At 39.4% G+C, this 26,288-nt stretch overlaps 1 protein-coding gene across 5 annotated transcripts in view; it reads right to left on the reverse strand.

The window, feature by feature from the left end:
* AASS (aminoadipate-semialdehyde synthase) overlaps positions 1–26,288 on the reverse strand; it is a 512,915-nt gene that overhangs the window by 3,322 nt on the left and 483,305 nt on the right. For 4 of the 5 annotated variants that reach the window (XM_052790491.1, XM_052790490.1, XM_052790489.1 and 1 more), the window contains 21 exons: positions 25,642–25,818; positions 24,904–24,988; positions 24,100–24,167; positions 23,839–23,985; positions 22,753–22,831; positions 22,533–22,660; positions 22,214–22,362; positions 20,891–21,013; positions 20,627–20,738; positions 20,039–20,098; positions 19,878–19,945; positions 15,698–15,819; positions 11,231–11,360; positions 10,247–10,357; positions 8,802–8,910; positions 8,232–8,372; positions 6,126–6,293; positions 3,734–3,829; positions 1,615–1,730; positions 1,344–1,432; positions 833–1,009 (listed from right to left, as the gene is read on the reverse strand). In XM_052790491.1, the coding sequence (XP_052646451.1) occupies positions 833–1,009; positions 1,344–1,432; positions 1,615–1,730; positions 3,734–3,829; positions 6,126–6,293; positions 8,232–8,372; positions 8,802–8,910; positions 10,247–10,357; positions 11,231–11,360; positions 15,698–15,819; positions 19,878–19,945; positions 20,039–20,098; positions 20,627–20,738; positions 20,891–21,013; positions 22,214–22,362; positions 22,533–22,660; positions 22,753–22,831; positions 23,839–23,985; positions 24,100–24,167; positions 24,904–24,988; positions 25,642–25,818 (2,455 nt within the window). Of the gene's footprint in view, positions 1–832; positions 1,010–1,343; positions 1,433–1,614; positions 1,731–3,733; positions 3,830–6,125; positions 6,294–8,231; positions 8,373–8,801; positions 8,911–10,246; positions 10,358–11,230; positions 11,361–15,697; positions 15,820–19,877; positions 19,946–20,038; positions 20,099–20,626; positions 20,739–20,890; positions 21,014–22,213; positions 22,363–22,532; positions 22,661–22,752; positions 22,832–23,838; positions 23,986–24,099; positions 24,168–24,903; positions 24,989–25,641; positions 25,819–26,288 lie in introns of those variants that run through there. The other variant, XM_052790493.1, reaches the window with a different exon arrangement.

A 26,288-nucleotide genomic window follows, 5' to 3' on the forward strand; every position in this document is an offset into this window, starting at 1 on the left:
CAGCTGGGAGGGTGCCTGGCAGCCAGCCAAGGTCAACCCACCGCAAATGCAAATATCAACTTGCAGTTATATAAATATTCATTTTTATACTTTTTACATATATACACATGCAGATTTATCAACACTGGCATTATGTTCTCACACAGCGTCAGTACTGTATCGAATAAGGAAAAAAAGTTTGAAACACACAGTAGCATACACAGCTTGAATTTAATTCATAGAGCTGTGCAACTGCACTTAGGTGAAAAGCATCTAAACTTCCAAAGTTTGGGTGGTTGTTTTTTTTAAATAACAACAACAAAAAAAAAAACCCTACAGTTTTTGCTCATTTCAGTTAGCCAGAGAAGAATCAAGTTCTAAAGATTAAGAGCAAGCAAAGGGAAACTACACTATTTCCTTAAACACGGTGATGACTAGGCAGAGTCCGCCTGTTTAGAAATACACAACGTGATCAGGTAATATGCCCCAAGCCTCAAATTTCATCAATCCAGAAAGCAGGAAGTCACCAGTTTGTTCAGCACAGGCATACGTTAGCCTGCTTCACTGTGGCATAATCAACTGTAATTTACCATGCTAAAGGTCTCCTCTACACCAGTGAAACATTTAAGATTAAATGACTAAAAATATCTATAGATTAAGTAGTAAATTAAGAGTTGTCACTGAAACTTCCAAACGTGCAGATTAAAAATTCCTGTAAAGAAGATAGGAAAAGTTTGATAAATTTTAAAAAATATACATATATACACTTCAGAAACACTATATATCTGCTTTCTACAGGCAGGAAGATACAGAGAGTTGAAATACTGTTACTGAAGTCCGAACAGTCGCTTACCATCTAGAACCATCTTAGCAGCAATAGCCGTTGGGTATCCTACTGTTTTAGCCATGGCAGAATATCCTTTGTTATCACCATAGACAACCAGATCGACAAATTTGTCTTCCAAATGACCAGAAGGATGCCTGAGACCTATTTCATTTCTCACAACGATCATATCTCTCTCTCCAGCGCCTAAAAGAAAAGCATGCAAACTATTCATTGCTTGTATTTCAGTCATATCAAGATGAGGTTCCTGATGAGCAAGGCACTATGCATACACAGCATGTGTATGAGGGAAGTGAACTTAATATAGGGACTATTAAGGAATACAGAATATTAAGATGAAACTAAAAATGTAACAGAGAAAGCAAAGGATAAACTACGGGAGTAGAGAACATCACAAGACATTAAAAAACCTAACGTGAAGGTTTATTAATGAAGGTGAACAAACTAATCCAATTAAGGCTGATAAGAGATATTGACTTGTTCCACTCAAAGCCATGAAAAAGAAGAATTTCTCACATACCAAAGGGCAGCTTCCTCTCCATGTGCTTTGCAAGAGCCCCCACAATGGAATCTGCTGCTGGAACTGGTTCATCTCCCAATAAACCTAGCCTGGCAGAAGAAATGAGACAGACATTGATCACTGCCGATCAACAGCTTAGTCTCAGTTTTGTAATTTCCAGCTTTTTCAGCATACCATTTTAACAGTCTCAATATGGACCAAAATGGGTAGAATTGCAAAACTTTTTTTTTTTTTTTTTTTAAAACCTTTAAAAATCGCTGGGACATTTTACCATTCCACTGCCTCCAGCTGACTTTTGTCCTTTTCCAGTTTGCTAAATACAGCTTCTTTAAGAACGTGGTACTCAGCAGGTGGCTTAATTCCAACCAGTTTGCACATGAGCTCTTTCTGTATTAAAAGAAAAGAAAAAAAGTTCCTGAAGGCCTGACATCTGTTCCCACTCCTTTTCAGTCAAGGTTTCAAGAACCCACTGCTCCACCAAGCTCAGTTAATATCCAGGACTTCTGAGAAGACAGGTTATGTGTACAGGGAAAGTGAGGTAGTTTGAGATTTTTATTCACGACAAGTGATCTTTTCCTAAAATACTTTGTACCCCACCACTCAGCTGCTTCCCCCTACTTTTTAGTCTTATCCCTTCCTCTGGCAGTGAAGAAAGAACATAGAAATCTGCATAAACAAGGGTACACTGGGAAGATAACGTTAGGGTGAAAGAGAAGCCACCTGGAGACAGCCAGAAAGTCAGGAACTTAAGGGTATCTTTCAGCTGGTCTAGAAATGGAGAATGTCCCTTTGAAAAGGAAGGAAACAGACTGATGAGATGAACAAGGCTCTGGCAATCCTGAGAATATTACCAAAAAACTTTCCGAAGATTTTTGCGCATATCTGAAGGCCATTTTGTACTATCTAGATGCTAATTATTGCTTGCTTCATTCACAGCAAGACAGATAATAAACGGAGCTATGAACAAAATATGAAGCAAGCAAGAACTGCAGAGTCTGTTTAGAAGCTCAGGTTAGCCTATTTACAAGAAAACTAAAAACACAAGGCAGAGGAGATAAAAGGAAAGTACCAAGATGTAACAACATCGCTGAGATAAGGTTTGCACTGAGACTAATAAGTTCATAGTTCTTTTCACAGATGACACTGTATCCTTATTCACTGAGACCAGAAAGACTGGAAATTCTAGCCATCTTTGCAAAGAAAAGTGGAAGATATCAATCCTAGAATTGAAAGCGGACTTGAGTGAAAAATCATCTCAAAAAAAGTAAAAGTAACTCCTAGCCCATTTTATGATGCTGGTGGACCATTTTACAGTCACTGAAATGGACACACTGCTGAAAGGGCAGCCCATATGGCAGCCCAAAAATGCCTGAGTTTGGGAAGATGGGAAGTGTTGTGTATGTGTATGCTGGTCAGAGACAAGCAAGGCTGGGCCTCTTCACCATGTGCTTTTTTGATTTTGAGAACACTCAACACATTCTTAACTTGAAATAACGGCATCATCAGAAAAATACTGTGCTCTCCTCAGATCATCACACAGCATAAACCTGGTGGTTAAGGAAGGAAACAGGAGACAGATCTGAATTTTGTTCATCTGAGTAATAAACAAAGTTACTCTTTCAGGCGTCTGCAAAATGAAAGAAAAATTTCTCACAAGACAGACAAATAGACCTGACAAGTAGTAAGCTGTTTGTAAATTCAGCTCTCTTTACACCATACTGAAATATGAAATTCCCTGCTTTGCCCACAGGGACAACCAAAACATTGACTGTCAAATGTAACAGCAGCACATCACAGGAGTCATACCTTGACTGAGATTAAGATGAAGCGAGGCATCAGTAAGCAACACAGAAAAGCAGGATAACAGAAGACAAAAAAAAATGCTTGTACAGAGTTTTAACAAAAAAAATATTTTAATATACTCATTTAGGCATGATCTCTTACTTCTTGATGCCCTAAAAAATACTTTAACACTGAAGATGATGGGCCAGTACCAATATGGACACTGCAAACTCACAGCACTGAGGGCTGGATTCTGACTAACAGAAAATTCAAGACAATGCATAAAAATATCATATGGGACCTCTGAGGGTCATCTAGCCCAACACCCTACTTGAAGCAGGAGTACCACCAGCACTCAAGTCAGCCATGGCTTTGTCTAGCTGAGTCCTGAAAGCCTCCAGCAAAAGAGACTCCAGAGTCTCTGGGGAGTCTGTTCCAGCACTATATTACATTCCTGCTGAAGAAAATCTTGCTAATTTCCAGGAACAAAAAGCAGAGAAGACCAGGATGCAATACAAGATTCCCATTGCTAAGCACACCCAAGCCTAGCAATAAGAAGAACATTAATAAAACAGGGGAAAGAAGGTAGAGTAAGCACAGTAACTCACCCAGGTTAGAGGTGGTGTGGTTGAGCTTAGCAAAGGATAAGGATCTGGGTTAATTAATCCTAGTTTTACAAAGCCTCCCATAGTTTTAGAGTATCCCTGAAATAAAAGAATAACATGGTTAAAAAAAATAATCACTTGAAACTGAGGTGAATATTTCTCCTTGGTTTGAATGTAGTGGTGGACACAACCATGGTAGTGTTAAGCATTATTTCCATGGGAAGACAGCCAGAATAACACGATGCCAATGGGGTTACTGCTACAGAGTGGTACCTTCCTCAGCCCCTCTCCAGCCCTCCCCCTACTTTTTCAATACCCTCTTTAATGACTTATTGTTATTCTGCCATCAATACTTCCATGGCAAGTAGCATTGGTTCATGAGATCAGAGAGCTAAGCTGGCCAGCACTAGTTCAAACTCCAGCACATCATTACAGACAGGGTTATATCAGCCAGCTGGCCCATAAACAAACTACCGAACACAGAGAGCCCAACTCTGAACTCAGCTCACCCCAGTTTTACACCACTGTGATTGTATGATCACTGTGATTGTATGATAACTGACTTTAGAGACAAGAATCCTGTGTGTTTGTATCTTTCCTTCTGGAATATCGGAGACAAAACCAGGACAGCAGTGGAATGGTATTTAAAAAGAACTGCAAAGGCTGCAATAGGCTGCACAATAAAAGAAGTCTCAACTGGTTTCTGCTCATTTTGTTTGTATCCTGTAAACACTCCCACACGGCTGCTGGATACCTGAAAACAGTTACATGCAAGTGACCAGAAACACTGTAAGCAAGCAGAATGGTGGAAATAAGCACCCTGAAAGAGGGCTAATTATATTTAGGAGCCACCTCCACCAGCACTAGGTTATCAGCTCAGATGGCCTTGCAGTGAGATCCTTCTGTGACGCCTCATTTTAATCTGACTCCATTAGCTAAAATAAAATAAAATAAAAGGCACTCTGAGGAGATGTTAGCCTCCACACTGAATGGATTGCTTTCTGCTCTGCAACACAGCAGCATGTGCAAAGGGCCAACATTAACTTCTGCCCTGCTCAGCACTATGCTCTGGCATGTAGGTACCATCCAGGCAGAGGTATGGCAAGCTCTTCCACACAACCCTACCAACATCACCCCAACCCAAAGTGATGGACTTGCTTTGGGGGTTAAGAAAACAGCACTAACCACAGAAACATCACTCTTGCAGCACACTGATAACAGCTCTCCATTGTCACCCTGACATTTTTGCTTTTCCTTGTGCTAACACTTAGATAAAAGAAAATTTTACCAGGCACCAAATGGAAGAGTAGATACTGTCCTATTAAGACTTCATGACGAGATAGATGCCTTCCACATATTTTTAGCTTCTGAACAAGAGATCGTATCTAGACTGACAAAGAGAGAGCTATTGCAATTTGTAACCCTTATTTCCCCACATCGGCCTTCCATCTTCTGTTGCTAAGCAAGCCTCCCACCCAGAAATAAAGAAAAAAATCCTGTTGTATTGCAACCGAGGAATTAAGAGGGAAAGGACATACACATCATTCCTCGAGCCATGCACAAAACAACAATAACTTAAACCTTGACGTAAGCCTTAATTCAATAGATATATCATGACATCCATAAAAGCTTTTTCAAGCCTTCAATATTGTTTTAGATTTATTCCTTCTTAACGTATATTGACCAACAAAATAATAAAAAAAGAAATCTGAAAGAAAAAAATATTATGTTTTGATTCTGCTTCATGCACCTAACAAATGAAAGGAAAATAGTCTATCATTTAGAAGGGAAACACATTTATCTCCTAACATTTTACTTCACTGACCAAAACGTTAAAGCTCCTCAAATTTAAGATTTCCAGTTACTTAATGGAAAACTTTCTCAGTTAGATGGAAAACCGTAATTTTCATTGAGATTTTTACATTATGTTTTTCATAGGAATGCAAGCAACAAACTCTTAACTTCAAATTTTTATCAACTTTAAGAGAATAGATCAAGTCTTAAAAATACATAACAGCAACACACATCACACAAACCTGTCAGATTTATTTCAATTTTTTTTAAATCTTCTATTGATCTGACACCAAATACAGATCCAGAGAAAAAAAAGAAACACAGATACAGGACTATGCAAGCTAACTGACCAGCTGCCTAAAACAAGTAAAACTATTTTTCCGGTTTGCAACAAACACTTGTTAAATAAACCAAGTAAAGCTACATTAAAGAAATCGAGAAAAGTGCTTTCAATTATCTCTCAATCAGGACAGTGGAGAGCTCATAAATAGCAAGTACAGAGCTACAAAAGACTGACTTTTAAATACATAGTTCTCTTGAAATGACAACATTCAACTCTTGAGTAAAACAATAATTAATAATAATAACAACAACAACTTACTTTGTATCTTAAGGTGCCTCTCAACAAAGTGTGAGCTGTCTGAATACCATACGGCTCAGCATATTTTGTACTGTCTCTGTTAGGAAAACCTTCAAGATTTAATCCTGGGAAAAAATCCATCGGAGTAACAGAATCAAGTAATGCTCCTCCAGCTGGAATATTGATAATCTAAATTTTGTGAAAGAACAGCAATATTATTTCAGTGCAATGTTATTTAATTTATTTTACAACAGAAAAGATGAAGTGTGCTCAAAATAGGAACAATATGCATAGTGTTCCTCGTGCAAACAAAGGCCCAATCTAAATAAAGCAGTTGCACAAGCCATTTAAGCATATCCTGTGACGGAGGAGCATGCACTATGACAGTCATTACTAATTAAAGGACTAAAACAAGCCACATCCTTCTCACACACATTGTTAATTCCTGCTGCAGTTATATTAAGGTGACAGGTTCCCATTTCACTTACATTAGTGTAATTTTGGAGCACCACCCCACACTACACCAGTGTAAAGGGAGCTTCTGCCCATAGGCTCCCTGCTTTTTGGTCTATTTTTTTATTCTCTTTTTTTACTGGGGAGGAAAAGGCAAATGTAAACAGAAGGATGGGATTTTGTTTCTTTTTTTTTTAAAGATTAAAATAAATCAGGGGATATCACACTGATATAAAATTGCTGCCCGTGTGTATCTTTACTTGCAGCTACAAAGCACAGAGTGAACGCACTGTTGGAAGGAAAACATTTAAAATAAAACTGACTAATTCTATTATTACTCCCACTCAAAGCCTTGAATCCCGCTTCCTTCAAGCAGGCGATACACAGATCTGCTACACAGCATCAATACAAACTCCATTTTGTTACTTCTGAGCAAAGCGGCAAGGTTTCCTTCTAGAAGAAAGACTAAAGCAATGAAGTCAATGAAGTCTGCAGCAATGCCGAAAGATTTTATTGTGTTTGTCAGGCAAGACACTAGTGTGAAAGAATCCTGCACAACAGTCAAAGACAGCTAAGGATTTAGTGGCAAGGAGGAAAAATTGTACAATTTACTGACAAGTTCACACAGTGCTCTCATAATGAATCATTCATGTGCATGATCTAATTTTTCCTAGCAATGGGTGAACCAGGTCAGAATTAAGTAAGAAACATTTTCATATTCTCCAAGAGACCCTTTCATGTGAAACATGTAACTATGTGTTGTTGCTTTTTAAATAATTATCCAATGTGCAATCCCTGAGTTTCTCCTTTCTTACTGCAGTAAGAACACTAGAGCACCAAAATGTCATGATAAAACATCTCAAAAGATTTCTCAGTTCTACAGATCAAAAAGTTTAGATAATTAGCTAAACTTTACAGTGGTTATACAAGACAGTCTCCTTGACATTTGAAGAGCCCCTGCTCAGTAACTGTTCTGAGCAAGTGGGAATGATCAAACAGATAGGACTGGAAAGCAGAAATGTGATAATGGCTTGCAATAGCTTTGCACAAATGAGTTACAATCTTTCCATAAAACAGATGCAGTGACATTTGCTAGGTTAACTCTACTCTAACCACTCCTGCACAAACAGCAAAACAGAGCTTATATAAAACACATCAGAAAGCACTGTACACTTTCACAAAACCCACTCAGTGGGTTACTGGTATTACAGATTGCATCAAAAGAAAAAGAAATCAAAGAGTTCTGCTATACACTGTGCAAGTACAGAATGAAGCTGTTTGGTTTACAAACATGACTAGACAGAAAAGCAAGTTGAAGGATGCACTCTCACCTTTTATTCACAGAGCCAAAGACAGGGCAATTAAGTGGCAAAAGCAACACACAAAAGGGATGGAAGCTGAACCCAGAACACCAACCTCAATCCAGTGCTTTAGTCATTAGAGCATGCTCCTTCGTTGCAATCAGATTCCATACAGTTAGTAAGAATTAAGCTGGCAGTAGCCAGGCACCATCGCACTCCAAACATAGGATTAAGTGATGTATGCAACTTGCTTAGGCAACTGACTGTAACCAGCTTGAAAGTAAACACAGCAGCTTACAAATCCCAATTCCCTCCTTAGCCCAATTCCACCTTCTTTGTCTGGCTTTAAATTGAAATGTTAGGATTACTTCACCTCTCCATTTTTTAAATACGTAGCAGACTGAACTGTATTCAGCAACACTCCTTGTGGGCTCCAGCTGAACTTGTATCTCAGAGGATTGTCAGAGTGCTCTGGAGCTGGTAGGCCACCGCAGAAAGAAGTGTAGGATACAACCTGTCAGAGTTATCCACAGGAAAGAAACGATGAAGAGAAGACAGACCAGGATGCAAACAGAACAGAGCTACCCTGCAGAATCCCCATTAGTTCTTAAACTTTCTATTGATGTTATGCCCCAAATGGGCCAAATCAAATCTACAGTGGACAGGGGAAACCTAAAGAATTTCACTGAGCAACAGTGTCAAGATGTCACACTTAAGGCACCATCCGTAAAGGACAGGAAACCAAAACATACACTGGGGCAAAGCCATCTTAGTTGATGGTCTCACTAATTGGATTAGTTGATACCAAATTCCAAGCATCAGAAAAAGTAAGGTATCCAGAGTCCATTACACATCAGTGACATGCCCCAGAACTGGCTGGTGTTAAAGGAACAACTTTACTAATAAAATCTTGGCAGAACTATGCACTACCTGCCAACCTTACCGTAGCACCAACTTCTTTTGCCTTGTCAATACATTCCATCGCCAACATATGGTCAAGACCAGGATCCAAACCCATTTCGCTGATAACTGTAATACCAGCAGCTTCTACGCTAAAAATTACAGAAATGCAGAGCTGTCAGAATATTCACTATTACTGGCCTTTTATTCAGGAAATCTGTCTAACAAAGGCCCAGCGAACTTTCCCCAACACAGTAAATTCTGGGCTCTGTCTGCAGCTTGTGGAAAAAAACAGAAGCAGTTGTTAAAACCTGAACAGTGACAATTGTCTAAGTCATTGTAGCCTTGGTTTCTCTTACTTTGCTGCAACAGCTAGGGGCTGGTGGAAAAAGAAATTTCTACCAGCTACTCCATATCCCACATTCTCCTGGACAGTGCTATAATGTAGGAAGGTAGTAATGCAGAGGACAGCACAGAGCTAGTCATGATTGCCTTAAACAGCTCCTGTGGGGGAGAAAGATTGAAAGGCCTACTTTCCCAAATTACAAGCAGTTGGGTTTTCTTTTTTTAACAGTTGCCTACACTCCCAGAGCAGCTCAGTTACCACCACAAACTGAGGTGACTTATTTTATTTTCAAAATCACTTTGTGTTTTGACAAATGAGAAGTGTCTTTTTCTTTTTTTTGGTTTTGTTTTTTTTTTTTGAGAATGTGATATGACCTCTTGGCATCACAGCAAGAAGGGGAGGAGAGAGAAGCCCCTAAACCTCCCTAATTGTCTGGAACTCTGGTTCTCTACCTGTCCAGCTTTCTCTGTTTTATCTTTTGTAGAGACACAGCATGTACAATTCTCATCTCACTCACTTGAATTCACTTCAGAGGTTCCAGTACCATGACCGAGAGGAGCATCTAGATGAAACTCCATGCCCAAAATGACTTTCAATCACACAAGTAGGACAACAGAAACAGTAGAATAGTTAGAACTGTCACCAATTTGAGACTAATATAGTGGGCCTGTCCAAAAGAAGGTGGCATGAAGGAGTATATGACTGTAGATACAATAAGCCAAGAAGGAGTTTTTATTAGGGGAATGCGAAGGATGACAAAGAAGCTTGCTGTCACTGGTAGGACAAGACAGCCCAGCTGCTCAGCTTGAATATCAGCCCAGCTCAAACACCCTAACAAGTCTGAGGAGAGAGGGGAAGGCACATTAACATGGAATAAGATGGGGCATGCAGAAGAGTACGTTCCTGTGTTTAGAGCACTAGTCTGACCAGACTAGGGTATGCACTCATTTCTCCACTCTGCCACAGCCTCCACATGCAACTTTGGGGAAAGGTACTTAGTCCTCCGTCATAGAAAGGGAGGGAGAAAGAATGCAGAAAACAGTAATTCACAATAAGCGTTGCAGGTGTAACAGACTGCAAAATATTCAGATAATGCACTAAAGAAGGAAGCAACACCAGGGAGATGCTAGTCTCATACTTACCTCTCCTGGAGTTCTTTCATGGCTGGTGTTAAGTAACTGGCTGTTACCAAGTTCACTTTGTTGTCAATACATTTCTTAGCAACCAAAGGATGTGCTGAATAAGGCAGCAAACTACAAATGAAGAATTATGCAACATCAAAATCCAACCAGTTACTTATGCTGTCACTGGAAAGACACTCACAAATGGTTTTTGTATGCCTACAGAAGAGCTCAAGTAAATGCAACAGTCATACCTGCCTTGCCCTGAGCAGTTTCATACCTACATAAGTGAAATGCTACCCTCCAATGCTACTCAGAAGAGCATTATTGTATGCACTCAGAACAGGGCACAGGGCAATAGGGGAATCATTCTTCAGACAGCACCTTTTGTCACACTTCTCTTTATAAAAAACAAACCACTGAACTCTTTTCAAGGCCACCTTCTAAACAGGCATGCTGGAGGTTTAGAAGATGCAAAACTGTAAAACCATCCTTGAGAAAGCTTGCATTACAATGATCTTGCTGAAGTACTTTGTGAAAAGCATGCTCTACCTGGAAAGGAAACAACACTCATGACATCTGTGGCAAAAGGGACAAAATGGCAAGGACTATGAAGTCATTTCCTCCCGTTTCAATACCTGGAAAGAAATCTTTCTTAATGAGATATTTAAGAGAAATGACCAAGATGTCAGAATTTTGCCTCCTCTTGCAAATATGCAAATTTGATCCCAGGAACACATACATTGGTGGACGCAACTGGCCCCTCACACTAAGAAGGCTGTCCACGTAACTAGTGAACGCTTCTAAAAAGATGCTGCAGTCAAAGCCCCTTTGAAAGTCCTGATGCCTGGCTACCTGAGAAGGCAGTGGCCAGTTACAACTATTTACATACACAAATATGACCCTAGTTCTTGGGCATTAAAAAAAAAGTTACCATGTTGGACTAGGAGAAAGAAGCAGCATGACTTAGGGTTGAGCCTGTCATGTTCTACACAGAATTCTGACCTGATCACAAGGTCATGTTTCTTCACCAAAGAGGACAGCTTTTCCTCGTGCTTAATGACATCCATATGAACTGAAGTAATGTTGCTGTATTTTTTCGTCAGTTGTTCAAGTTGTTCCTTCATGACAGATGCTGTTTTAAAAGTAAAACACATCAACTATTACCTAAAGATGAAGGTAAGTCCAAAGCACTCCCACATAAAATTGTGCTTTACACACACCTCCTTCTTCCCAAAGAGAAACAGTTGCACAGATGTTTTCCTTCACTAACAACTGAAATCAGGCATAAAGCACCTTACTTCCCCTAAAGCAGTCAATTTTATTATCAATTGCCAGTGTCAAGCCATAGCAGCTATAACTCAAGAACAAAAATCTACAAAGAATACTTAATCTCAGAAGTAACAAACCACTCACTGCTAAATTGCGTAACAAGAACAGACTTGTAATCAATCAGCAACTTTGTGGGTGTACTTTAGCAGAAGTTTTAACTGCAGTTTTCCTATCAGCAGACTAGATCAACACAAATTATTTATGCAAAACTAGAAGTCTCTTTTCCACTCTGTGAAGAAGTGGGTCTAGAACATGAGATAAAGGACTGTTAAACCTATCTTTGTGCAGTAGGACACCCCAGAACCCACCAGCTCACTTGCATCATGTGCACGTGTCCTCCCGGCATGGTTTTCTACAGCAGCACTGTCTACATTTGCCAGGTAACTGAGCACCCACATGGTGGGAAAACAGATAAACTAAACAGAAAGAAGCACACATTCACACCTAAGTGTTTTTTAGAGAGAGGGAAAAAAAGTCTGCTGAATGAATGCATCTCTTATGTAGAAATGCATCACAAAAGTGTCATTAACTAGTTACAAAAACCCAACACTTTTATTATAGGCTAGGCAGGGTTGTGATCCACCCCAAAAGCATACTCCCATGTCTTTAACTCTGACCCCTCATAAAAACCTGTGGCAAGGTATATTCTAGGTTTTAAAAAACATACATACTGGAGGTTCAGTCTTTGATATCTCAGATGAACATCTGCCACTCTTTGGTAAGGATCAAAACATACTGAAAAAGACGTTACAAAGTTTTCAAAGAACAAGTGACCAAACCACTGATGGAAGGATAAAAGCAGATTATTTTGGAATCCTTAGAAAAACACTATTGTCTTGGATCTAGAAGCAGATCGATTAAAGAAAGTGTTTGAGGGTGAAGAATACAAATAACAGTCACACAAGAGGGGCGCTTGGATGTGTACACTCAGGCTAGAGAAAAGTTTTAGAGAGAGATCACAAGAAAGTGGCAAGAGCTGTAGTAAACACTTCTATTGATATAGGAGAAGAACTAGAACAATAAACCTACCACGCAAGGTCTGGGAAAAATAAAGACGACCAGCAGAAAAATGTAACAGCAGCTCTGCTATGCCCAGTGAAAAGTACGACTAGCCCATTCAGGCAGACCAGTATTTTTTTTGGAGGTGGAGTATTAGTGGAAAAGCTGTTAGGGGTAGGGAGTCAAAAGGATCAGACAAAAGAAAAACTTTAAAAAGGAGAGAAAGAGAACCGAAGTCAGAGTAACGCGTAGGAACTCAGTGACATCCCACATACAGTACTATGAAACCAAGCAGCAGTTTTTCTTTTCCTTATTTATTTGGTGGCCAATCACACAATAGACTTGATCTTCATGCTTTGATATGGGGGGGAACATCACCCCTTGGGTCTAGCAACCCTTACTTAAACGAGTCATGCAGTGGTCTGCTTGGCAGAACAAGGTATAGGAGAAAACCAGAATGCCAGAAACTCGCATCATGGTCCTAGATATATTAAATACTATTGGGATTCATGAGCTCATCAATTTGCTGGAGAAGCACTGCACAACTAGAAAGGTAGGGGGAAAAAAAAAAAATAATTGCCTACCCCAAAAAGTGCCTTTCCTTGCAGGTTTACAACCCCATGTGAAACAGAATAATTAAATAGCATTGAAGCGGGCAGAGGTTTTATTCTTGCTTTGACTTTCACATGGACATACAGAAAAGGCATGTCCAGTGCTTCCCAATTTAATGAAATACTGTGTTGCACTAACTCTTAAGGGAAGATTGCAATGGAAAAAATTGTATGCCCAATATGTTTTAAAAGTAAACTGGTTTGGGATTAGCATCATCCTGCTGAAAAACAACCATTTTCAATCAGTGCAACAATTTATCTTGAGGCCTGAAGTATTTCAGGTCACTATGCAGTATATATTTTCTCCTGGTTTTAAAAATGTTCACTTCTCTAACCTGGCCAAATAAATGCAGAGGTGAAGTATTCAATCAGTTTTTGATGGTAGTAGCTAGTTCCGCAAAAGCACAGACTACTTCACTGAAAAGCAAGAAGCTGATTAGAAGTCCAGGAGGGGAAAAAGTCCAGAAAGGAAAATTTGTTTTTCTTTTTCAGGCTGTGCTTGGTTCAAGTGAGACAGGAAAACCTTAACTAGTTTTAAGGTCTTGATGAACACGCAGGTTCAACACAGCTATCTAACCTATTTAGTAAACAAACATGTGCCCAGAAAAGCTTACCCCATCCCTCATTCCACATAGCCATACATTTATAGATAAATCTGGTTAAAAAACTCTGTTTCAGTACATTTTAACAGAATTCCTATTTAGAGCCAAGAATAGCTTAATAGCTTAAAACAAAAACATTTCACATCATTCACCATTTTTAACAGAACAAAGATACAAACATTAAGCTTTTGCTTAGGCCAAATATGACTAAAAGGCCCAGATTCAATCTGACTAGTTTCAATATTTACCTATGGCTTAGTCCTACCAATCCTGCATATGCTACTATTATCACTAAAAGGGAGAAATCCAGTCTCTGCCTGTCTCCACTTGTTCCTTCCTATTATCTTGCTCCTACTGCCACCAACACTTACCATTATAAGCAAAACAGAACTGAAAAAGAGATCCAGGTTAAAGCAACCAGTATTTACCACATCTGACTAAAAGTGCATTGGTTTCCTGTCCCGGCTCACCATGCTGCCAGCACAAGGATGGCAATTGGAACACAGCCAGGAGAAAGGAGTGGGCAACGAAGGCAGCAGGTAGGGCACAGGCTTACAGAGATTTAAAAGCATCTGTGCCTCTAATGTAGGGCCTTATTTCCTTATGGCCTTTGCAAAGTCGAGGAGAAATTAACATTGCCAGAGAGTGATTTTACATACCCTAGTAATCAACTTGTGCTGAGAGAAAAGAGCTAGGCAAAATCATCTACAAATTCAAACCAAAAAAAGTTGATTACATGAAGGTTTCCCAATTAAGATCTTTGTCATTTGGATTTAAAGTGGTGTAGCCTAACAGTAGGGAACCAAATGTGGCACTGCGATGTGCATTTTATGCTTTCTTCATCTACCTGCCTGCTGTCAAATATTAGACAAGTAACATATTTGTGTGTCTTTCCTTCTGAGCTTTTTTTGAGTGTGCCGTAGAAACTGCATGCTTTTAAGCTACCCAGATAAGAGGCACCTGCTATGTTTGGTCAGTGCTTGGCAAAACAGATCTTTCAGTTCACTGGTTTCCCTTACTGCTACTGTATTGCAGGTGCTAGACGCAGCCTCCGTACTGATGAGGGGATGGACACTGCTGTAATCCTTCCCCGTTCACTGCATCAGGCAGTGCTGGTAACAGTAGAGTTCCCCTCTTCTTCCTTGTAAATCTTTTCCCAAGGGTTAAAAAAGTACTATGGTTATCACCGCAAAGCGTAGCAAAAGCAGCCAAGAATGAAAGTGGCATGAAGGGAAAAAACAAACCAAAGCAACAACAATAACAACAACAAAAATAAACAGAAATACAACAGTAAGTTTTAAAGGAAACCACTTCCCAGCAAAGTATCTTTCAGGCGATACAGCCTGGGTTTTAAATCTGATATCACAGAATCAGGGTAAAGTCATCATCGAGGGTACAGAAAACTGTTTCTGAGATGCTCAGCCTGAAATATGCTACAGATAAAACCAAAACAGAGGAATAAACAAGCAGGCATGTGGGGCTGATGGAAAGGTCAGGGTCTGAAGGTTTACCACCACAGTACTGGTTATAACAACAGCAGAGGCTTCACTCATACAGATATCTATAAAAACAATTTCATCTTCTTGTTGTGTGAGTCTGAAAACACAGCCAAACACCAACAAAAGTGACTGACTAGCTACAAAACCAATCCCAAGCCCAAAGCAGGTTAGAAGGACAAATATTTCTAACTTGCCTATAGGTTATACATGCAAACAGTAACCTTTTAATGTGGCTATGTCATTTTCAAATCGATTATATAAACTCCAAATGCTCAGAAAGCTACAAAATCATTTTCTGCTATGCATAATAACACCAATTTTCTTTATCTGTTCTCAGAACCAGACCCACTTATGAGAAAGGTTCTGCCATGCTAGCAGGTTTAAATAAGACATAATTTTTCCATTAAAAACAAGCAGAGTCTTACATACCAACTGTGATGTCAACGCTGGAATCTCTAGTGAGATATTCAAGTACAGGGCCAGAAACATAGCCAGATCCGAGCAATAAAACCTTCTTCTTATTACCCATCTTCTGCAGCTGAGCGTGTTCCCTAGGAGGTGTCACAAGCAAAATTAAAACCCACACAGAAGAAGGAAACTGTAAGCTGCTAAAGCTAACAGAATAAAATATGTTTTAGTAAGTCTACAAACCACAAGCTCTATTCAGACCAAGCCAAGTTCCTGGCTATCTAACCCAAGACTGGGCAACCGCTGTCTAGTACTGCTTCCATTCTTCTGCTGCATAACTTCTGGTTTCTTTCCTCTAACATAAACATGATCAAATCCATCAACATCGCCACTGCTTCTACAACTGCTACTGGATCTTCAACAAATTTTTTCTCAGTTGTCACTATATTTTTCCCAATGGCCAAATTACTACAACCTGACCACTTGAGGACTGCCAAGCTGTCTGTGTCATGCTGGGCTGTCAGAAAGGGATTCCAGGCTCTGCCTTCCTCCCTTTACATCACGGGTAACTGTTGAAGTACACAAAACCATGCTGGCGAAAGCATATTTTAGTGAAGTTATACTAGGTTCACATTAGGCCATCATAGGAACATGATAGTCAATAAAAGTCAAATAAAAGTTAATGCCCAATTAAGAAATCCTGTTTGCAGACAAGAACTCAGATTTGAAAACCATCACAGAGTGTTTCAATGAAGCTTCTACTACATTCCTAAATAAATTTAAGAAGTAGCTCTCCTGTTGACTTTCAACATAAAATGTATTCACATCAGATTTTCCATTTCTTTTTGCCAACCAGAATAACGTTCAGCAGTTCAGCAGTTGTTTAAATATGCTTTCATAAATGTATAAATTATAGTAGGAAAACACATTTTGGTTGTTTATAATTATTTTTCCTTTTAGCTTAGATTTGCATTATGTTGTAAAATTAGGACTGTAAAACTGTATGTCTAACATATCAACACTATGCAGATAAAAACTATTTAACAAATAAAAAAACTTTTCTTAAAGCACTTTTTATTGTTGAAGAAAAGGAAGCTGTTCATTGCCCTGTTGTTTAACCTAATTAATGGAGATTGAGGTTTGGCTTTTCTTATCCCATATCCTGAAAACAAATTTCAATAAATAGGTAGGACCTTTGAAGATACAGACTTATGGGAAACTTCATAAGTGTATAAGCAAGTACCTCAATTTCCCCTTTATCTACTGAGAGTTTACAAAGGCATATACTGCATTGTGGATTATGCCACAGAGAGATTCCTGACCTCTACCTGACATGCTCATGTCCACTTTTCTTAAAGCTATGTCCTTAGAAGAGGACTAACCGTATGTCTTCTAAATAATGTTTGGTTCAGACCTTTTTGGGGCTCCACATGGCATCCATAAGTCAATTTTCGGTTGTGTTTTTTCGGTTCAAAAATAATAATAATAATAATAATTGTAATAATAATGAATAATAATGAATAATGAATGTAATAATAATGAAGGATGGTGTTGGAGCCTGCCAGAGCAATACCTAATAGCATGACAACAAAAGCAGTATTGCATGACCTGAAGCATGGTATGAAGTACCCACATACATTTGGGGGAACAGGGCCTCAAACAATAGCTTTGAACGACTACTCCGAGTGAAAAGAGTTAAATCAATACCAGATGTATCTGTATCATCTGTCTGAAGCACATTCAAGCCTACTAACTGTGTCTGAGTATTGTAAAGCTTGAATTACTCTCCAAAATTCCACATGTTCCATCCTCCCTTCCTCCACTTTCTGGTTTGATTAAAATTTTTAACAGTCATTCTTTTCAATTCATTAAATCTGAATGGGATGTACCAATGTATCACCTCTCTAATCTATCCAATTTATTACTACAGATTACGGTGCATTTTGACCTTCATCCAAGTTTTACAGATTTGATTTTTTTAAAAAACTTAAATCATGATTTAATCTATTCACAGAAAGCCTCCTAAGCCCATCATACCCTTTCATATGACAAACCCAAGGACCTTCCTCCTACTACTATCAATTCTAATAGAACATCTTCTTCCACAGCTACACCCGCACGGGCAAGGGAACAGAAAGAATTCCTCTCCACCCTCTACTTATAGGGAGCAGCAGTGGTATGCAGGAGCTTGGAGCAAGTGTTGACAAAGGGAAGACTTCCGACATGAAAGCAAGCTGGATTTTGCAATCAAACTTCTTATCCTATTTATTAAAAACTTCTCCAGTGTCTAGAATGAGGTCACACTTGGATCAAACATAGCATGTCCGCTCTAGGACAGGCACAAACATGAGCTGCTAAATGACATACTGTCCTGGTTTCAGCTGGGATAGAGTTAACTGTCTTCCTAGTAGCTGGTACAGTGCTATGTTTTGAGTTCAGAGCGAAGAATGTTGATCAGAATCTACACAGTCCCAGAAAAGAACATTTCAGATTATGCCTATTCTCTACATACAAGTTTAAATAATTCAGTAATGTTTATCGATGAACAAATAACAGTAATACTTAGAGGTCCACACTGTTAATGGGATATGCCATTGCAGTTGTGGATGAGGAACCGGTCGCAGGTATGAAGCAAGAAAAGGTGAAAAGATGGAGATAAGTTCAGTAAATCAAAGTGCTCCTGCATTCTAATGGCACCCAAGACAGTTCAGCTCATACAGTCCAGCTATCTTATGTCTGAAATGATCGTGGACTTCCAAAGGGTATAAGCAATTATTCTAGAGCCCTTAGAAACTAAACTAGACACAGCACAATACTTTGTTAGAGTAATAACACAAGCCACATAATTCCTACAGGCTCTAACCAAGAGCCTATCTCCAGCTAAACCATCATACCTTAAGCAGTAAAATCCCTGCTTTCATTTGCATTATCTCCAAAGTTTGCAAAGTAAAGGAGGGTATTGTTAGCAGGTCTTGCTTTTCTGACAGCTAAGTGAGCAACACCAATGAACAACTGAACATCACATGCAACACACAGGTCTGCAGAAATATCAAAAATCTACCCACAAAAAACCCCTTGGGAATGAAGCCTCCAGATTCTCAGAGTACTTCACACAAGACCATGCAAGCGATTATGAAGAAAGCAAAAAAAAAAAAAAAAACCAGATCATCACGCTGTGTGAGAAATAAGAAAATTTATTACTGAGACAGCCTCTTGAGGTGGTCCACCAAACAGCACACAACAAAAATCACTGTCAGCTGAAGTCTTTGAGAGGCAAACAGCATGTTACTACGGGTGGAAAATGCACCTGTAGTTCATCATGCACAAGTTCATAACCAGAACTCCCAAAGTTCCCAAAGGAAACTGGAGTAGCTTGGCATGCAAAAGTCAACACACTATGCTTTTAGTGCGTAGGGCACGCAGTGCTTGTGGTCAGACCAATTTCAACTTTTATATGATGTACAGTGCAGCTGGCATTGACTATGAACATGAAGCCAGCGGTACCCACTTGTTGTCAAATTAACATTTTTCATAGGTAAAACATAGGTGTTTGTTAATAATAGGGAGCAAGGGGAAGGGAAGGGATATCCAGGTTATTTTACTTTTGTTTGCTTAATCCACTCAATGCTACTTCTTTCACGTTACCACTGGCGGGTAACTACTGAGACAGGTTATGGATGAAGTGGTAGCTAAAGCTGTAGCTCCAGGAATATAATGAAAAGTCTGAGAGTCTCACAGAGGCTCCTGAATACATACAGTCACAGAACAATGCTATACAGCACAGCACTTGAGCCATACTAGAGGAAACTAGATTCAAGGTATATTAGAGAGCCTTTTCTTTTCAGCCATTCCTTTCAAAGGACTGTATGTTACCTCCATTTTAAAAGGGCAAGGAGTAACAGAATAATACTGGCATGTGGCTGTTTTCTGCCTCTGGTAAAACGATCTTCATAATGTAAGAAAGAGAAGAATGACCACTTTCTCAACTTCAATATAAGTTACTAACAACACATGTTAATGATTCAGGCAATGTCCATGAAGAAAGAAGGAAATCATCAAGCTAGGAGACATTTAGACACAGTGCAATATAGCAATATTCCACCAAAATGCAAGAGTAAATAAATGCAAAACGGAAGATAGAATGCAGACAAGTGTTTGTTTTTTTTTTTTAAATTCTGAATTTTAAGAAGCTATATATTACCTGCTCTCCCTCAATTTCTGGATATATTCATACTTAGCTGTCAGTGAGCCATTGGATGCAATCACTGCCTAGAAATACATGAAACAAATTTTGAGGGTTTTTTGTACCTGTATGTTTTAAAGCAGAGGAAGACAAGCAGAGTGCCAAATTGCAAAACTTACATCTCGAACAACAGATGAGTACTTCTGGCTTTCAAGAGGTTCTGAGCCTTCTGATAACAGCTATGGAGATATAAGTTATTTCAAATCAGGTCATTTTACTTCCCATAATTTTTTTCAGAGTAAAACATCAAGATTTTAAGCAACATTTAAATGCATGCAACAATACCAGTATCTTGTAGATCTGAAATTCTCCTGGCCCTGATCAGTGTCATTTGACTTTTATGAAAATACAGGAATTCAAACAGCAGTCTGATTGCGAGTGATTGTTGAGTGCCCCAAGAAAATCAGATTTAGACATCTACTGCAGGGTTCAGGAGCAATGAACTACCTGCCAGAGCCTGTTTCCTGCCCACAGAAAGTGTTCTGACAAATCCCTAAGACATCCATGTCACTAATGTCTCATTCACATGTTGCTTTTTGAAAGTATTGCCTCAAGACTTCGAAAGCTTTTTTCTTTTTTTGAAGTACAAAGTCAGTTATGTTCTACAGCAGATTCCTTTTGAACATATACAGGAGACCAGAAAAGCAATAAACAAGCAGACCAAAGTCCGAGTCTTTTACCCTCGTGTTGGACACATAAGACCTTACCATCTCTTCAATATATGGGAAAAGCATATCGCCAAAGTACTCTGTTGCTTCTATAGGAAGCTGTGCTGGCAGATTGTCAATGGAACACATCAGAATCCCAGAGCCTTCAACACTGAAAGAGAGAACACAGCTCTTCTAAACTACTCCTCCTTGGTACCTGAAAAGTACCACCTTTCAGAAGTGTTTTAAACACGTGATTTTTCAATATAATGTTTCACTGTACAAATTACAGAGGAAGGCAATAAAAATTAAAGCTTCTCCCACCTGTCATGAATAATATGCTGGTCAGCATCATACATACAAAATGGACTATCAATTGTTGTACACTCTGTCATAAATTCTATGGATCCTCCAGTGTCTGCTGAAATGTCACATATTGCCAGAAGTCTAAAGCCATTAAACAAAAAAGACAAAGGAATAGAGCGTTATCCAAATTACTAAGAAATGTAGATATAAAAGATCGCAAGTGAACAGGAAATAAACATGAGAAGATCTATCAGACTTGTAGTTTCATTCATCTTAACCAATTTAGAAGTCAACACAACCCAAACAATGACATTGAGAAACATGATGGAAATCTGGTCCTACTGTAGTCATAGAATTTCCATTCTCATCAACAGGATCCATATTTCATGTGTAACTTCTCAAAGACCAGGAGAATCCACTCATTCATCATTTTTTTCTCCGTAATCCATGTGCTGCCAACACCTCCCATTCATTATCCATCTACCAATTCCCCCGAGCTGTCAATGGGCAGTCCTGCACTAGAATAACTTCATCAGCGTAAAGGGAAACCTGAAGAAGTGGCTGCCTCCTTTCAGTTCACAGATAGCTGGGGCAGGTGGAGCATTCATTAGCCTAACTCACAATCTCTGGTTCCACTCAAGGTTAACACTTAAATTCTTTATTTGTCATGTGAGAGAAAGAAAGGTGCCAAGAGTGAGCAGAGAAGAGACAAAGACCTGCTTCCTCACCCGGATACGTTGCCACATCTTCCCCAAACCCATTGCCAGACCAGTCTTCTGGAGAACTATTACACAGGACTATTAGAGAAAGGGTGGCTCCCACCCATGCTGAAAGGAGACTAACCCTGGATTTGTACCCCATGTTACATCCTTAAAGCTATTCAGGGTTATGAAGCATTTCTGCTACCTGCTGCGGATATCAGAGGTGTTAAGGAACAGTTACTGAACTTGCAGAAGCCAAATGACAGGGTAGGAAGAACCTGGCCAACAAGCTCTGCTTAGGCATAGAGACTTCTAGCAATACTGGTGCAATAGATACGCTTGCCAGATGTCGCACTGTTTGTATTGGATGCTGCACAAGGATCAGTGGCAGAACTACCTTTGCAGAAAGACAGCTGATACCTGTCAATCGTTTGTACTGTGATGTTTTCAAAAACTCTAAACTGTAGAGACAAGACTGCAAAGCACAGAAGAACAAAAGCAGAATCAATGGGTCATTATGCAACATGCAAGGAGGACGTAAGAAACAGAATCATTTGGTAGATACTGCTGTGAAACTGCCTAACATTATGACTTAATCATGGCACTACAGAATTGTTACAAGTGAACACAAGTGTCTTACTTGTGTGGTAACTCAGGACAGCCCCCCATTGCACCAGCAGCAGATCTAACTGGCACCAGCAGCTTCTGAGCATCCTGTCGACTCAACAAGCGAGGAGTATGTTGTTCCCAGTATATGCCGTTAATTAAACAAGTTGTGTAAGGTGCAACCTGCAAAGAAAGTTACAGATGCCTGATGTTCTCGTCTAGTACTTTAAGAAGTTGAAAGCACCTGGTCAAGTGTTTTAAATGAATGCTCTCAATCAATGGATATGCAAAGGTGTAGTAACTACCAACGCTCTGTGGAAAACCTTCCATAAAAGAACAGAAGAGATGCTCACATCAGTGTTAAAGCGAGAAGTGTAAAGTTCTGGATGTTTATCATAGTCCACTGGGTCATATAGTCCATCACGTTTCCTTACAAGATGATGGTGACGACTTAACACTGTCCCATAGACTTTTCTAAGGTCTGAGGTTAAAAAAATAAATAAACAAAATTAGCTGTTATACTTGGACGAAAAGGCTTCCAGTGTTTTCAATCACGTTATTGTCACAGCATACCTCCAGATCTGGAAACTTCCTTTAACTCATGTGGTTCCACAAACTCACATGGGAGGGCATTGAACATTTCTTGAGCACCCTGTAAACCATGAAGTAGGATTCAGAATGAGCAGAGAAGAAAAAGGTAGAGTAACACTGCTCATTTGGTGTGTGAAAACAAATGTAAAAAAAGCCATGCACAACTTGACAGTCCTGCCAGAGAACATCTTCAGAGATGTACAAGCTGTTTCACACATGCCCCCGCTTACCCAAAACAAAGCTGCCTGGGCTCTACTTACAAGGAATTTACATCATTCCCCATTACTGCAGTATGCCTGACCCACAATCCAACGCCTGCTTTATATTTCTAATGGCAGAGCTGGGAGGCCTCAACTCAGCCACAATAGATGGTTTTGCTGCCAGTCTGAGCAGCAGTTTCTCTTTAGGGAAGACCCCTGGAGCTATTCCTCATCAACAAGGCTGTTCTAAAGGCAAAGAACTTCAAGATGACTTTCCCAACAAGCTGTGATCATAGAACACAGGCCTTTCAGACATGCCATCCTTTCGTCCAGAAAGCACACATTCACATAGGCAGTAATTTCACTTTATAGCTGGAGCCTAGTTAACTGATCTTTGTTGCCAAAACCAGGGGTATGCCTTTGCTCTATGTCACAGAAAATAGCCCTGAAGTCCAGCACTTATAAGCTAAGTCAATGCTATAAAAACAGATATAAAAACTCAGCAAGTATTAGAAAAAATAATTCTTTCCCCCCACACTTTAATGGGGTGATTCAACATACCTTGTGAGCCTAGAGTCAACAGAGGGGAGAGCAGGAGACAAAAATCATGCAGGTGGGAAAGGAGAGAGGAGCAGTAAGACTTAACCCATTTTTCATGGTAAGAAGTTAGCATGGTCAGCCTTGTCAGGCATGATCTCATCTTAAAGGCATTAGTTTAGGGTACTTAAAAATTCTTACTGGGAAAGGAAAACCTGAAGTCTAAGCAAACAAAATTAACCCACCAACCCATTTAACCTGATACGCATCACATGCCAAGAAGTTCTATCAAAAATAATATAGCATGTCATCTTGAGGACAGAATTCTTACCTTAGAAACATTACCAGTGCCCGTAAACACAAATGTTAAGGGCCCAACTGACTTTGGCATCAATCCCAGTGAAATTTCATACCCGGCATCCCGTACGGCCTGCACAGCCTGACTGCTATTCCTGTAGTTATGCGCCATCCCAATGTGCTGCAATCAAAGGCACAGAACCATCAAGATATTTTCCATATTCAAATACAGATAATTAGCAGATGCTCAAATGTCATTTTTGCTAAAGAAAAATACATACACATATACTCTTACCATGAAGGGAGTGTGATGTCCCAGGGCTAAAAATCGTAATCCCAATCCATGCAGAATGTTGATCATTCCTATTGTTAAAACAAAAAAAGAAAAATCAGACCATCAGTGTTAATTATGAATATGCAGTTAGAAACTGCAGAGACTGGCTGAAGTCTAAAATCATCCTGGATATTTTTGCCCGTGTTCTAATATTAATACTTTACGTCTAAGGAAAGTCTACATAAAACCAGGGAAGGAGAAATTCAGTAGCAGGCCATAACCTTAAACCTGCTCTTCGCCCACATTATGCATTTCAGCACTATTTAATACTCGGCTATCCTTTTATGAGATGCATCCACATCACCAGATTCCAAAGGAGGAGATAATAAAGAGAGTCTCCTGATGAAAGAGAGTTGAAGTTCAGTAGAAAGGAATGAGAACCATGCCTCACAAAAATCAGTGTAAATGTATAACAGTGACAAACAGATGTTGTTCAAACTTGCAGGATTGACAGCAGCCATTTCTTTCAAAAGCCTATTCAGTTGATCTCTTGATATTTAGTCTGCCTCACATTAGTTGAATAGACAAATGGGACTTCAAGACAACATAAAATAGTAGATTTGCCAGGAATCCACAGGACTATTTGACGTGTAGTCTCATCAAAAGTAGGAAGCACAAAACAGAATGGAAAAAAGCTCTTAAAAGCAAGAGTTAAAAACGCAGTTAAAAACGCATTGCAAGCCTCAACTTTCAGGAAACGCAGACAACCAGAAGTATTACAAGAAGTTACTTGTTGCAAGCCTGCCTTTACTTTATGCACTATACCTGCTACACCAGCCCACTTTCCAAAGGCCACAACTCGCATTCCTTTATGATCAACCATTTTTTCATAGTCAATCAGTCGAATTTCCTGAAAATACATAGCAAACTGAGTATTAAAATTTTCAGTGAATGCAGTCAGTGGCACGTTGCTCTCCTAGGAACTACCTTTTCATATGCTTTTGTCATCCTTCATGATAGAGGCTGATGGGCATATATGAGAAAGGCAAGTAATTCATAACAAGATGTAAATATAAAAATAAAAAACTAAAGCTTGCATTGAATTCTTGTTTCAAAGATTCTTTGCACTGCCCGTGCACTCTTGGCACAGAGCTCCCCAACGGGCCACTCCAGCTGCGGCAGACCCATTCACATCCTCTGCCAAGAGGCTGCTCTTTCTGAGTGAACTGGCTGCCTCCCTCTCTAACGACCAACACGCACTCCAGCTTAATAACTTTCCAACAAGCCTTCGTGCTCACACAGCATGAACCTCCCTTTAGCAGAGGATACTTGCTAAATCTGCCTTATGCACATCAACAGAGCAGCGCTGCAAGCACGAGATCCTCTGAGCAAGAAATACTCAGCTCCAGGAAAGGATACTGAAAACAGTCCTCATTAGCTCTCTACAAATATGTATGCTGAAAGTAACCACACTAGGCAGCAAGCTTTCGATCACACTTCAGCATTAGGTTCAGTTTCCACCCCATGCTAACAGCCAACTGTCTTCGCTATGACACAATTTACCTGTCTTAGAATCTCATCCAAAAGGGGCATGTTTGCCTCTTGGGCTTTAATAGTGTGAGAGAAGAAGGCATAGTTCTTTTTAGGGATTAATTTGTCCTCTGGAGGTCTCTTCACACCTAGTATCAGAGAAGCCTCGGAAATATCTTCTTGAATAATGCCACCTGCTTTGACATAATCCTATGAAAGAGAAAAATCAAAGTAAATTTTTCTAGTCTTTTTCATATTCAGATCTCAGCACATAAGCAACTAGAACAGACCTCAAACAGATAATTCTACAAAGCAGAAACAGGTTACTGCATGTGATATGTTCATAAACCTCTTTATCAAAAGGGGTATCAAATATCAAACTGAATTTCCATGCTAATATCCTATTATACAAGGCCAAAACATAATTACGTGTTAGTAAAATCCTTCATCTTAAATTCACAGACTACAAAAAGGATATTTTACTACATTTAAAGTATCTTATAGTATTGCATTTATGAACAATCTTTTGTAATGTGTTGAAATACTTGGAAATAAGTTTAGAGAAATCTGACAAATTAATCTGAAGACTGATGACATGTGATTTTACACAACTGTATAAGACTAAGTCCAAGCTGAAGAGCAACTTCTAAAAGAATGTTTTTCCATATCAAAATTTATTT

The sequence above is a fragment of the Harpia harpyja genome, chromosome 6 (assembly GCF_026419915.1).
Source record: "Harpia harpyja isolate bHarHar1 chromosome 6, bHarHar1 primary haplotype, whole genome shotgun sequence".
NCBI classification, from domain to species: domain Eukaryota; kingdom Metazoa; phylum Chordata; class Aves; order Accipitriformes; family Accipitridae; genus Harpia; species Harpia harpyja.